The 14,959-nt window shown below is 36.2% G+C and overlaps 1 protein-coding gene across 3 annotated transcripts in view; it reads right to left on the bottom strand.

Moving 5' to 3' along the window:
• DYNC2H1 (dynein cytoplasmic 2 heavy chain 1) overlaps positions 1-14,959 on the bottom strand; it is a 353,142-nt gene that overhangs the window by 238,153 nt on the left and 100,030 nt on the right. For all 3 annotated transcript variants that reach the window (XR_013404270.1, XM_015115562.3, XM_015115564.3), the window contains exons 56-59: positions 10,885-10,998; positions 10,131-10,291; positions 8,773-8,896; positions 7,874-7,995 (exon numbers count right to left, since the gene is read on the bottom strand). Coding sequence is in view for 2 of the 3 variants with exons in the window: in XM_015115562.3 (XP_014971048.2) it covers positions 7,874-7,995; positions 8,773-8,896; positions 10,131-10,291; positions 10,885-10,998 (521 nt within the window). In the remaining variant the exon portion in view is untranslated. The remainder of the gene's footprint in view (positions 1-7,873; positions 7,996-8,772; positions 8,897-10,130; positions 10,292-10,884; positions 10,999-14,959) is intronic.

Below are 14,959 nucleotides of genomic sequence, written 5' to 3'. Positions count from 1 at the left end.
AGCAGCAGGCCTAAAGCTAAGAAAAAATAAATAGAACACACAGATGAATGAAGATGTTTCAGGGCTCTGACAGAGAAACTATGGATAAATTTGTGATATGTAAACAGAAAAATATAATCAACTAAAAAAAGGGAGGCAATTCTTATATTTAGAACAAAAAAGTGTACAAGAAAGGAAATAAGATGAATAACTGTTAATACACAGCAGGAAATTAATAGATAATATCAAAAATTGAACAGTCAAGAATACAGATCAATTAGGATTAAGATGACAGACAGCAGGCGGGACTACCTTGCAGCTCCCACTCAGACAGACAGAGCAGCATGTGGAGATTCACATGGTGAACTTTCGCTGCAAGAACTACTGCAGGAACATACTAGGAAAACCAAAAGAATCCACAGACCCTTTGAAGGAACTGGGTCACCACTGCAGTCTCCCTGAGATACTGAAAAACTTATTAGTCTGCTTGCTTTCTCAACGGAAGGCACATGATCTGGGGCAAGTTCTCAGCCCTGGTCACTGGCTGCCTGGAAATACATGTGGTGTTGTTGGGGCACGGTGGGAGTGAGACCAGTCTTTAGGACTGCAGGCTACATAGAAAGCCAGTGAGGCCTGTGCCTGCTGGCTTTCCTCAACTACCCTGGGTGACCTGTATGACTCAGCAGAGGCAGCCATAATCCCCCTGGGGAAAAAATTACATTGGAATGGAAACCACACTCCCATCCCCCACAGCAGCCACAGCAAAAGCCTCACCAAAGGAGAGGCTGAGCTCAGACACACCTACCCCCGCCCCCACCAGGTGGTCTTTCTCTACCTGCCCTGGTAGCCAAAGACAAAGGTCATAATTTCTTGAAAGCTCTAAGGCCCTGCCTACTGCCTGAGAAACCTGAATTGTTAACCAGGTGTCCCTAGGGCAAGTTTGCATCCTCCCTATAGGACCACAGCTGAGGCACTCTTGAAAGTGCCACCTCCTGGCTGGAGGCCCATCAACACAAAACCAGTCCACTAAACAAAAACAAAACCAAGGACCATCACCGAGTTCACCTCATTCCCCTGCTACCTCCAGTGGAGCAGATGCTGGTATCCACGGCTAAGAGACCGGAAGACAGATCACATCACAGGACTCTGTGCAGATACTCCCCAACACCAGCCCAGAGCCTGGTAGCTCTGCTGTGTAGCTAGACCCAGAAGAGCAAAAACAATCACTACAGTTCAGATCTCAGAAATACCCATTCCTAGGGGAAGAGAAAGACCACCACAGCAAGGGAGCGCTCTGTGAGACAAAGAACCTGACCAGCTGCCCTTGAATCCCAGATCTTCCCTCTGATATAGTCTAGTCAAATGAGATGGAACCAGAAAAACAATTCTGGTAATATGACAAAACAAGGTTCTTTAACACCCCTAAAATATTATACCAGCTCATCAGCGATGTATCCAAACCAAGAAGAAATCTCTGAATTGCCAGAAAAAGATTTCAGGAGGTTGATTATTAAGCTAATCAAAGAGGTACCAGAGAAAGATGAAGTCCAACTTAAAGAAATCAAAAACATGATACAGGTTATGAAAGGAAAATTCTTCGGTGAAATAGATAGCATAAACAAAAAACAATCACAACTTCTGGAAATCAAGGATATACTTAGAGAAATCCAAAATGCACTAAGTCTCAGCAATAGACTCAAGCAGAAGAAAGAGCTTCAGAGATTGAAGACAAGGCTTTTTAATTAACTCAATCATCAAAGACAAAGAAAAAATAATTTTAAAAAATGAACAAAGCTTCCAAGAATTTTGTAACTATGTTGAGTGTCCAAACCTAAGAATAATGGGTGTTCCCGAGAAAGAAGAGAAATCTAAAAGAGAAATCTAAAAACGTATTTGAGGAATAATTGGGGAAAACTTCCCCGGCCTTGCTAGAGATCTAGACATCCAAATAAAAGAAGTTTGAAGAACGCCTAAGAAATTCATTGTAAAAAGATTATCACATAGGCATACAGTCATCAGGTTATCTGAAGTCAAGACAAAGGAAAGATCTTACAGCTGTGAGGCAAAAGCATCAGGTAACGTATAAAGGAAAAACTATCACAGTAACAGCAGATTTCTTAACAGAAACCCTACAAGCCAAAGGGACTGGGGTCCTATTTTTAGCCTCCTTAAACAAAAAATTACCAGCCAAGAATTTTGTATCCAGAGAAACTAAACTTCATAAATGAAGGAAAGACATAGTCTTTTCCAGACAAACAAATGCTGAGAGAATTCACCACTACCAAGCCAGGACTACAAGAACTGCTAAAAGGAGCTCTAAATCATGAAACAAATCCTCAAAATACACTAAAATAGAACCTCCTTAAAGCATAAATTTCACAGGACCTATATAACAATAACACAATGGCCGGGCATGGTGGCTCATGCCCGTAATCCCAGGACTTTTGGAGGCCAAGGCGGGTGGATTACTTGAGATTGAGAGTTTGAGACCAACATGGCCAACATGGCATAACCCCATTTCTACTAAAACTACAAAAATTAGCTGGGTGTGATGGCAGGCACCTGTAATCCCAGCTACTCAGGAGGCAAGAGAATCCCTTGAATCCAGGAGGCAGAGGTTGTAGTGAGGTGAGATTGTGCCACTGCACTCCAGCCTGGGCAGAGTGAGACCCAGTCTCAAAAAAAAAACAATAACACAATGGAAAAAAAAAAAGGGTATTCAGGCAACAAATAGCATGCTGAATAGAATAGTACCTCTCATCTCAATACTAACATTGAATGTAAATGGCGTAAATGCTCCACTTAAAAAATACACAATGGCAGAATTGGTAAGAATTCACCAATCGAGTTTCTGCTGTCTAACAGAGACTCACCTGACAAAATAAGGACTCACATAAACTTAAGGTAAAGGGGTGGAAAAAGATATTCCATGCAAATGGACACCAAAAGTAAGCAAGAGTAGCTATTCTTATATCAGACATAACAAACTTTAAAGCAACAGCAATTAAAAAAGACAAAGAGGGACATTATGTAATGATAAAAGGACTAGTCCGACAGGAAAATATCACAATCCTAAACATATATGCACCTAACAATGGAACTCCCAAATCTATTAAACAATTACTACTAGACCTAAGAAATGAGATAAACATCAACACAATAATAGTGAGAAACTTTAATACTCCACTGACAGCACTAGACAAGTCATCAAGACAGAAAGTCAACAAAGAAATAACGGACTTAAACTATACCCTACAACAAATGGACTTCACAGATATTTACAGAGCATTCTAGCCAATGACAGCAGAATATACATTCTATTCATCAGCACATGGAACGTTCTCCAAGATAGACCATATGACAGGCTACAAAACAAGTCTCAGTACATTTAAGAAAATCTAAATTATATCAAGTACCCTCTCAGACCACTGTGGAATAAAACTGAAAATCAAGTCCAAAAAGGACCTTCAAAGCAATGCAAATATGTGGAAATTAAATAACCTGCTCCTGAATGACTGTTGGGTCAACAATGAAATCAAAATGGAAATTGAAAAATTGTTTGAACTGAATAATAATAGTAATTCATACAACCTATCAAAACCTCTAGAATACAACAAAGGTGGTGTTAAGAGGAAATCTCAGAGCATTAAATGCCTATATCAAAAAGTATGAAAGGGTATAAATAGACAATCTAAGGTCACACCTCATGGAACTGAAGAAACAAGAACAATCCAAACCCAAATCCAGCAGAAAAAAACAAATAACAAAGATTAGAGCAGAACTAAATGAAATTGAAACAAACAAAAAAAAATACAAAAGATAAATGAAACAAAAAGTTGGTTCTTTGAAAAAATAAAATTGATAGACCATTTGCAAGATTAACCAAGAAAAAAAGAGAGAAGTTACAAATTAGCTTAATTAGAGAGAAATGGGAGATATTACAACTACACCACAGAGATAAAAAAGATTATTCAAGGCTACTATGAACACCTTTATGCACATAAACTAGAAAACCCAAAGGAGATGGATAAATTTCTGGAAATATACAACCCACCTAGATTAAACCAGGAAGATATAGAACCGCTGAACAGACCAATAACAAGCAGCAGAATTGAAATGGTAATTTTAAAACTGATGGATTCACAGCTTAATTCTATAAGACATTCAAAGAAGAATTGGTACCAATCCTATTGACACTATTCAAAAATATAGAGAAGGTTGAGAATCCTCCCTACATCAATCTATGAAGCCAGTATCACCCTAATACCAGAACCAGGAAAGGAGATAACTAAAAAAGAAAACTATAGACCAATATTCCTGATGAACACAGATGCAAAAATCCTCAACAAAATACTAGTGAACCAAATCCAATAACATATCAAAAAGATAATCCACCATGATCAAATGGGTTTCATACCAGGGATGCAGGTATAACATACGTTAAGTCAATAAATGTGATACACCACATAAACAGAATTAAAAACACATATCACATAATCATCTCAATAGACACAGAAAAAGCATTTAACAAAATCCAGTGTCCCTTTATGATTAAAATCCTCAGCAAAATTGGCACAGAAGGGACATATCTTAAGGTAATAAAAGTCATCTATGACAAACCCACAGCCAACATTATACTGAATGGGGAAAAGTGGAATGCATTCTCCATGAGAACTGGAACAAGAGACAAGGATGCCTACTTTTATCAGTTCTATTCTACATAGCACTAAACGTTCTAGCCAGAACAATCAGACAGGTGAAAGAAATAAAGGGCATCCAAATTGGTAAAGAGGAGGCTAAACTGCCAGTTTGCTGATGATAGCATTATACACCTAGAAGACCCTAAAGACTCATCCAAAAAGCTCCTAGAACTCGTAAATGAATTCAGCAAAGCTTCAGAACATAAAATTCATGTACACAAATCAGCAGCTCTGCTATACACCAACTGCAACCATGCTGAAAATCAAATCAAGAACTCAGTTCCTTTTACAGTAGCTGCAAAAAAAACCAAACAAACAAACAAAAAAAACAACTTAGGAATATACCTAACCAAGCTGATATGGTCACAAACAAATGATACAAACAAACGGAAACATATCCCATGCTCACAGATAGGTAGAATCAATATTGTGAAAATGACCATACTGCCGAAAGCAATTTACAAACTCAATGTGATTCCCATCACAATACCACCATCATTCTTCACAGAAGTAGAAGTAGAAAAAACAATCCTAATATTCATATGGAACGAAAAAAGAACCTGCATAGCCAAAGCAAGAGTAAGCAAACAAACAAACAAATAAATCTGGAGGCATCACATTACCCAACCTCAAACTATACTATAAGGCCACAGTCGCCAAAATAGCATTGCACTGGTATAAAAATAGGCACATAGACCAATGGAACAGAATAGAAAACCCAGAAATAAACCCAAATACTTACAGCCAACTGATCTTCCACAAAGCAAACAAAAACATACAGTGGGGAAAGGATGCCCTATTCAACCAATGGTGCTGGGGTAATTGGAAAGCCCCATGTAGAAGAATGAAACTGGATCCTCGTCTCTCATCCTATACAAAAAAATCAACTCAAGATGGATCATAGACTTAAATCTCAGACCTGAAAACCATAACCATTCTAGAAGATAACATCAGTAATACCCTTATAGACATTGGCTTAGGCAAAGACTTCAAGAACCCAAAAGCAAATGCAAGAAATACAAAGATAAACAGATGGGACTTAAATAAACTAAAATCCTTCTGCACAGCAAAAGAAACAATTGGCAGAGTTAAAAGACAACCCATAGAGTGGGAGAAAATTTTCACAATCTATACATCTGACAAAGGACTAATATCCAGAATCCATGACAAACTTAAACAAATCAGCAAGAAAAAAACAAACAACCCCATCAAAAAGTAGGCTAAGAACATGAATAGACAATTCTCAAAAGAAGATATACAAATGGCCAATAAGCATATGGAAAAATGCTCAACATCATTAATTATCACAGAAATGCAAATCAAAACCACAATCCAGTACCACCTCACTCTTGCAAGAATGGTCATAATCAAAAAATCAAAAAATAATAGATGTTGGCAGGGATGCAGTGAAAAGGGAACACTTTTACACTGTTGGTAGGAATGTAAACTAGTACAACCACTATGGAAAACAGTGTGGAGATTCCTTAAAGAACTAAAAGCAGATCTACTGTTTGATCCAGCAATTCTACTACCAGGTATCTACCCAGAGGAAAAGAAGGCATTATATGGAAAAGATACTTGCACACGCATGTTTGTAGCAGCACAAATTGCAATGGCAAAAAGACAGAACCAACCCAATGCCTATCATTCAGTGAGTGGATAAAGAGAATGTAGTATATATATACACCACGGAATACTACTCAGCCACAAAAAGAAACAAAATAATGGCATTTGCAACAACCTGGATTGAATTGGAGAATCATATTCTAAGTAAAGTATCTCAGGAATGGAAAACCAAACATCGTACATTGTCATTCATGTAGGAGCTAAGCTATAAGGATGCAAAGGCATGAAAATGAGGCATTGGACTTTGGAGACTCGGGGGAAAGGGCGGGAGGTGGCAAGAGATAAAAGACTACACATTGGGTATAGTGTAACACTGCTCAGATGATTGCTGCACCAAAATCTCAGAAATCACCACTAAAGATCTCATTCATGTAACCAAACACCACCTGTTCCCCAAAAACCTACTGAAATAAAATTTTTTTAAAAAAAAGAACATAAACCTTTGGTCTGCATTTAGAACAAAAGAGATAAAATACATTTGTGACTTAGTAATGATAGCAAATTAGAACTGTAAGCTCCAATAATAAGTGGTTAAATCTTCCTCCTTCCTGTCCACACACTGTTTTGGAAAATATATGCTAAACATTTCCTAGAACTTAGAAGGCAAAAACAAACATAAAAGCCTTAAATTTCCAGCCAGGCACAGTGGCTCATGCCTGTAATCCAAGCACTTTGGGAGGTGGAGTTGGGCAGATCATGAGGTCAGGAGATGGAGACCATCTTGGCCAACATGGTGAAACCCCTTCTCTACTAAAATGCAAAAAATTAGCCAGGTGTGGTGGCACGTGCCTGTAACCCCAGCTGCTTGGGAGGCTGAAGCAGGGGAATCACTTGAACCCAGGAGGCAGAGGCTGAAGTGAGCTGAGATTGCGCCACTGCACTCCAGCCTGGCAATAGAGCAAGACTCCATCTCAATAAATAAATAAATAAATAAATAAATAAATAAATATAAAAGTCTTTAATTTCCAAAGCTTTCCTTTTGTACTTTAACGTTATTCCTTGGCCAGGCGTGGTAGTCCACACCTGTAATCCCAGCATTTTGGGAGGCCGAGGCAGGCGAATCACCTGAGGTCGGGAGTTCAAGACCAGCCTGACCCACATGGAGAAACCCCATCTCTACTAAAAATACAAAATTAACCAGGCGTGGTGGCACATGCATGTAATCCCAGCTACTCAGGAGGCTGAGACAGGAGAATCGCTTGAACCCAGGAGGCAGAGGTTTTGGTGAGCCGATATCACACCATAGCACTCCAGCCTGGGCAACAAGAGCAAAATTAGTCTCAAAATTCCTTTATGAAACTTTGGCTCCTTCTAAAGGAACTTTTACCTACCTAGGCTTCCAACAATATAATAATGGTAAAAAAAAGTGAGTTGGTTCTGCTATCTCCTTCTAACTGCTTTCTTGTTTTGATCTGTTTTTAAATTTACATTTAATTGACTCATTTTATATATTTTAGTATTGTCAACTGCCATTTTACAAATAGAGAAAAAATAAAAAATAATATTAAAACCTCATCAAACTGATGAAAATAAAGGTTAGAATTGTTCATATTTTATATTTCACTTACGATTCTAATCCTGCCTGTTCAGTTTCCAAAGGCTGAATTCGTTCCAAGACATGGGAATACTGGATATTGGCTTTCACCCAGGCAGCCAAAGGTGCAGCTGCAGTACTGGCACGCTTAGCATTCTGAAAAATCCATGAGAAGTGATTCAACATCCTTACTTAATTTCAGATGAAAGCAAAGTTAATTCTAACACACTTTATTTGGACATTTATTAACTTGACCCAAATAAAGTTTTTGGCTTATAGCTAAAACAAAAATACAGTGAACTTCTATTTTGATTAAGAGAAATATACATGAACTCTATTTTCACTTAAAAATAAATTTTTGAACCACACAGAATCTTTAAAATAAAGATGTTTTATCAACATAATTTTCTATTAGTCACATTTCTAATGAATACATGTGTCAGCCACAACAATGTTTGAGTATCTTTATTAGATAAGAGCAGCTTTAAAACCATTGTAATTGGTGTTAAAGAAGATGTACATAACATTTTGATTAAGGGATCTAAAAAAATACCAGAATCATGAAATCTAAATTGTTCACTGAAATTAGATACCACTGTCCTAACACAGATACCTGTTGTCATCTGACAAGTGACACAAGAAAAAATAAAAGCACACCAGGACAGTTGAAAGTTAAAAAAAAAGTTTTTTTTTTTAACTTTCAACAGCAGATACAAAACTATTAAAACCACTCAATAAATCTCCCCTGCTACCTAGATTCTAATTTACCTGATTCTGATGGTTAATGCTTCCCAGATATAATACCTATAAGCTTATTTTTGATTTTCACTTTTAAGTGATCTAAACAATTGGCAATGACAAAACATCACATTTTAAACAGCAGAATATTATATGGTATGGAAAAGCAAATTTATGATATAACTTAAAAATTACCTTTGGATCAAAAGATCCTTTATTTTTATAAAGAAGTTCTTCAACGCTCTCTCTTATTTCCTTTGAAATATTTCGGGCATCAAAGGTTGCTATGTCTTCTCTTACACCTCTTTTTGCAAGGAAACTAAAATTAAAGCATATTTCCTTAAATGAGACTAAACAAAATTTGCTGTTTCTGAAAAAAAATCAGTTTAACAAAATGGTGAATGCAATACTTTTAATCCATTAGTTAACAAAAAATACGGTACTAAAACCTTTAAGCTTCTAATGTATTATCCTTATTTTTTGTGTTTGTTTTGAGACAGAGTCTCACTCTGTCACCTAGGCTGGAGTGCCGTGGTACAATCTCAGCTCACTGCAACCTTCACCTCCTGGGTTCAAGCGATCCTCCCACCTCAGCCTCCTGAGTAGCTGGGACCACAGGTGTGTGCCACCACATCTGGCTAATTTTTTGTATTTTTATTAGAGATCGGGTTTCACCATGTTGCCCAGGCTGGTCTCAAACTCCTGGCCTAAAGTGCCTTTGCCTCCCAAAGTGCTGGGATTGCAGGTGTGCCCAGCCATATTATTGACTTTTTGTAGACAACAAAAACTCTAGAGAGATGTACAACAGTCTTTCTAATGTTCTGTGAATAAACTAAGAAATGATATGAAAGAATCACATCTTGTTCTACTCAAATCCTTATTTGTAAACTATTAGGTACTCATATGTTCTAGGATGTGCAAGAAAATTGTCTGACTCCTTTTAAGGTAACTTAAAGTGCTCTCTCAACCTATGTCCTCCTCCATCTCCAGATATAAAATGAACTCTTTACTATCAACCTAAATACTAACAAGGAACTTAATATCGGCACAAACCATAACACCACTATTATAACATGAAACCTGAGCCTGCATGGTTTCATATTGTGTTAATACCTTATTCTCTTCTAGTTTCCAGCTCCCTTTTATTATTTAAGGGTCTCCTTCTTTCTGTTTCTGTCTCTGTCTCTTTCCCTCTCTCAGTAATACAAGACTCTTAAGGATAGTGACTGTATTTTCTTCATCAGTAAATCACAGTGAAATCACAGTCCTCTCTACTATGTATGGACCAAATACATTATTATATTTATTGAGAAATTTCTTAAAGATTCTAAGGTATTCCTTTTCTTCTGACACTTTTAACAACCACTTAGAGAAAGGAATATATAGATCCTGATATATGATTACATAGAATACCTTGAAATTTCAAGGCAAAATGAATACCCATGTATTTAGATGAAGTGCACTTTGAAAAACAATATAAGAAATATTTAAAACTATGAAAGAATGTGTCATTCATTGATGAAATAATATTTTTCACAAATTGAAAAATTTACCTTTTCATGCTCACCCAAGATGTATCAAAGATACCCATCAACCTTAAAACTCCTTCAAGAATGTCTCTAATTACATCAGGTGGCATGCGTAGTGAGCGGATTTCTGAAAGTGACTCTGGCTTAATGTTTCCAACTGCTAGTTTAGCTTCATTGACTAAAGGCTAAAAGAGAAAAAGGCAATTTTTATTTTCAAATTCTATATTTTTTAAATCACTAACTCTTGACAAATTATCTTTTATTGTCATTTATGCAAAATGACTATAGTTACTAATGTCCTCTCTCTTAAAATAACAAAATGCTTTAAATCATACAAGGAGTAAAAAACGTTCAAGTTGAGACAGTAAGACTTCTTGCCACCACAACTGCAACAATCTAATTTGGAAAATCTAACTTGTTTTGAGACAATTTGTCATTTTCAAAACTCTCTTTATATCTTAGGACTAGCTGACTAATTTAATCAACTGGAGAAAAAGAGCTTAACAGTATATCTTAATTTATCTAACATATTTTTTCCCTCTACAATCAAAACCATATGGCTCATGGAAAACAAAGATTCTTTTAAATTATCATCCATTAATTTATACTTTTTCTGGCAGGCTTTCCTTCTTGTTCTCTTTTACAAGTAATATTTTGGTTGAAAACCACATTTTATAATACTATGAGAAAACAACTTGAGATACAAATAATGTTTAAATTCCTACATATAGCTGGTAAGCAAAAATGTAAATGGATCTTAGCATGTTTTTTAACTTACTTGTACTTCTTTTAATTCATCATCAATTTTATTTTTTCTTTCTTCAATTTTTACAACTTCTTCTGCTATTCTGTGCTTCAGTCTTTCAAGCTCTGTTTTTTGCTCGCTAGCATCCTATAAGAATATTTAAATGGCATTCCAATCAATTTTAATGCATGATATTTAAAAGCACGAAATCTAAAATATAACATTTCAAAATAACATTTTCTATTAAATGTTTACCCAATATTAGTTTTGAATCTATGACAAGAGAGTTTCCAAAATGCCTGGGAAACCAATTATATATTTTACTCTATATTTTCTATCAGAAAGGTTTCAGTGCTTTAATTTTTTCTACTTAGCAAAGCAATAAATGCTTTTTACATAAAATTTAAACAAGATAGAAATACATAATTTTCTTTTTTTTAATTTTTATTTTTATTTATTTTGAGACAGAGTCTCTCTCTTGTCGCCCAGGCTGGAGTGCAATGGCATGTCTCAGCTCACTGCAACCTCCACCTCCTGGGTTCAAGCGATTCTCCTACCTCAGCCTCCCAAGTAGCTGGGATTACAGATGCCCACCACCATGCCCAGCTAATTTTTGTATTTTTAGTAGAGATGGGGTTTCGCCATGTTGGCCAGGCTGATCTCAAACTCCTGACCTTGTGATTCACCTGCTTCGGCCTCCCAAAGTGCTGGGATTACAGGCGTGAGCCACTGCGCCCAGCAGAAATGCATAACTTTCAAAGTATGACTTTAATTTGTATTTCCTTGATTATTGATGAGGTTGAACATCTTTGTATATATTTGTCATTGTGAGTTTTTTCCCTTTTTTTTTTTCTTTTTGAGACAGGGTCTCACTACGTTGATTAGGCTCCTGGACTCAAGGGGTCCCCCGCACTTCACCTTCCCAAGTAGCTGACATTAAAGGCATGTATTGCCATGCCCAGATCTTGAAATGCATAGTTTCTTAAATAATCATAATAAAATGTATTGAACACTTAAACAGCCCAGGCACAGCTCATGGATTCCTTCTTTTATTAACCTCTTGTTCCAATTGGAAGGTATCTCTATTCTGAGTTTGTATATAGTGCATTTAATTTGCACTTTCTTCATGCCATAAACCTAGAATTGCAAGTCTTAGAAGTTACACAATTTGGTATTTAAGCTATCTCTTCAGACAGTACTTTCTACAAAATACCAAACAGAAATATCTGCTATTTATAATTAAGCAAAATTATTAACTTATGAGATGCATAGTTATTCTCCTGGGTCTCTGCTGGATAATAAAATTAGCTACAGTCTTAGAAATACTGCTTCTCAGAACAGCGCAGAGAAAAAAGTAGCACATACTCAATGTGTATTACTAATGTCACTAGCCAGAGAGTACGCAAAGCACACATAATGCCAAATATTTTCCTTTATAAATACATGGTAATTAACAGTGTTATCCTTTATGTAGTGTTTGCTCTTTCATAGTTCAAATAACTCTTTTTTTAAGGTCAAAATAATTGAGTTTTTTTAACGATAAAAATGGCTGATTTCATTAATATTTATATTAATTTTGTTCCAAAATACCTTGAGAAAAAAATTATGCTAAAGTTTTACAGTATAAAAATTATTATATGTACATTTTCTGATGTATTACTTACCAGGTCAGGTACTCACTAATTTGATTTCTATCATAGATTGGCTGTTTCTAGAATTTCTTACAAAGGAATCATATTGTATACAGTCTTTTGTGTCTGGCTGTTTTCACTTAAGTGTAACATTTCTAAGATTTATCAAGTTTTGATTTCTCTTAGCTAAAAATCTGAAAGTGGGACTGCTGGCTGACGTACTAAGATATGTTTAACTTTATGAGACTGTGCCAAACTTTTGAAAAGTAACTGTAGCATTTTTCATTTCCTCCAGCAATTATAAAAAGTTCCAGATGCTCCACCCTGCCTCACCACACTAGACTGAGGTATTTTCAGTCTTTTTATTTCACCCATTCTAGTGGATATGTAGAAGCATATCACTGGGACTTTAGCTTACATTTACTTGATGATAATGAAATTAACATCTTTTCATGTGCCTACTGGTCCTTTATAGATCTTCTTTCATAAATGGTCTGCTCTAATCTTTCGTTCATTGTTAAACTGGAGTTCCGTTTTACTATTATTGAGTTGTAGTACTTTTTAAAAATTCTGAATAGAAGTTCTTTATCAAATACATGTTTTGTAAATATTTTCTCCCAGTCTGTGACTTGCCTTTTCATTTCAGAACTTATTTCATTTATTTCATTTCAAAGAGCAGAAGTTTTCATTTTGATGAAATCCAACTTATCAATTTTCTTTTTCTATTTTGATATCACATCTAATAAGTCTTCACCTCACCTAAGGTCATAAAGATGTTCTCCTGTGTTTTCTTCTAAGTTTTATAATTTAATGTTCTAATCTTAGATCCATCATCCATACTGTGTAAATTTTTGTGTAAGTTAAAAGGGAAAGGTTCTGGGCTTTTTCTCTCTCTACTTGGACATCCAAATATCCAGCACTATTTTTTAAAAAGACTATCTTTCCCCATTTAATTGGCATTTTTGTGTAAAACCAACTGACCACATTCCAATGATCTCTATGCCTACACTAATATCACACTGCCTTAAAATGATTACTGAAAAGTCAGTCTTGAAATCCTAAGTCCCAGGCCGAGACTGGCGGATCACGAGGTCAGGAGTTCGAGACCATCCTGGCTAACACAGTGAAACCCCGTCTCTACTAAAAAATACAAAAAAAAACTAGCCGGGCGAGGTGGCGGGCGCCTGTAGTCCCGGCTACTCGGGAGGCTGAGGCAGGAGAATGGCGTAAAAACCCGGGAGGCGGAGCTTGCAGTGAGCTGAGATCCGGCCACTGCACTCCACCCTAGGCGACACAGCGGGACTCCGTCTCAAAAAAAAAAAAAAAAAGAAAAGAAATCCTAAGTCCCACAACTTTGTTATTCTTAAGATTGTTCATGCCATTTATTTTTTAATTGAGATATATATATTAGTCTGATGAATATTAAAGTTAATTTTCATAAAAGAGGCATTAGACTAGTCCCTATTTGACAAGGTAACAGTCACCAACATGGAGATGGAGAAACATATTTGAGGCATAGTCAGGAAAGCAAAATTGACAGAATTTAATGACTCATTACATTAATGGATAAGGTAACAAAAGTCTCAGTACAATGTGATTTTTAAGTTCTGTCTTAAATAATTAGTGTATATTATAGTACCATAACCTGAGGAAAGAAATACAGGAAAGAAAACTCGTAAGTTCAATTTTGAATCTGTTTCAAATTGTAATGCCCAAGAGACTTCTAAAAAGACATGTTTAACAGATAAAACTGAATTTTTGTTTGTTTGTTTGAGTCTTGCTCTGTTACCCAGGCTGGAGAGCAGTGGCATGATTTCAGCTCATTGAAACCTCTGTCTCTTAAACTCAAGCAATCCTCCTACCTCAGCCTCCTCAGTAGCTGGGACTACAGGCACATGCTACCACATTTGGCTAATTTTTAATTTTTTTGTAGAGATAAGGTCTCACTATATTGCCCAGGCTGGTCTCAAACTCATGGGCTCAAGCGATCTTCCCACTCGGCCTCCCAAAGAGCTAGGATTACAGGCGTGAGCAACCATGCCCTGCCAGTAATTAAGTCTGAAGCTAATAAAAGGAGTTAGGATAAAGAATAAAAAAGATGAATTTGAAAAGTTACATGCAGTTGGTAGTAAGAGCAATAAAATGAACAAGAGCATCCTGAAAGAGCATGGAGACATAAAATACTGGGGCAAGGAAGGAACTCAGAGAAATCTCCTTTGAAAGGATTCAACAAAACAAAGGCAACAGCTCAAAAAATATATACTCAAAATACAAAACATCATGAAAGTACTGAAAGAAGAAAAACATTCCATAAATCTTGAGAAAATTAAAAGCAAGGAAAACTCTCAAAGCCTGAAGGAGAGAATTCTAAGGAAAATAAAAGGAAATACCAACCTAACTGGGAGAGTATAAGAAATAAAATCAGTTACAGACAGATCCACGCCAATTTAAAATATAAAAAGAGACTACATAAGTTG

Source organism: Macaca mulatta, chromosome 14 (genome assembly GCF_049350105.2).
Source record: "Macaca mulatta isolate MMU2019108-1 chromosome 14, T2T-MMU8v2.0, whole genome shotgun sequence".
Lineage (NCBI taxonomy): Eukaryota > Metazoa > Chordata > Mammalia > Primates > Cercopithecidae > Macaca > Macaca mulatta.
The sequence above is the reverse complement of the archived record's forward strand: the minus strand, read 5'-3'. Positions and strand labels throughout refer to the sequence as shown.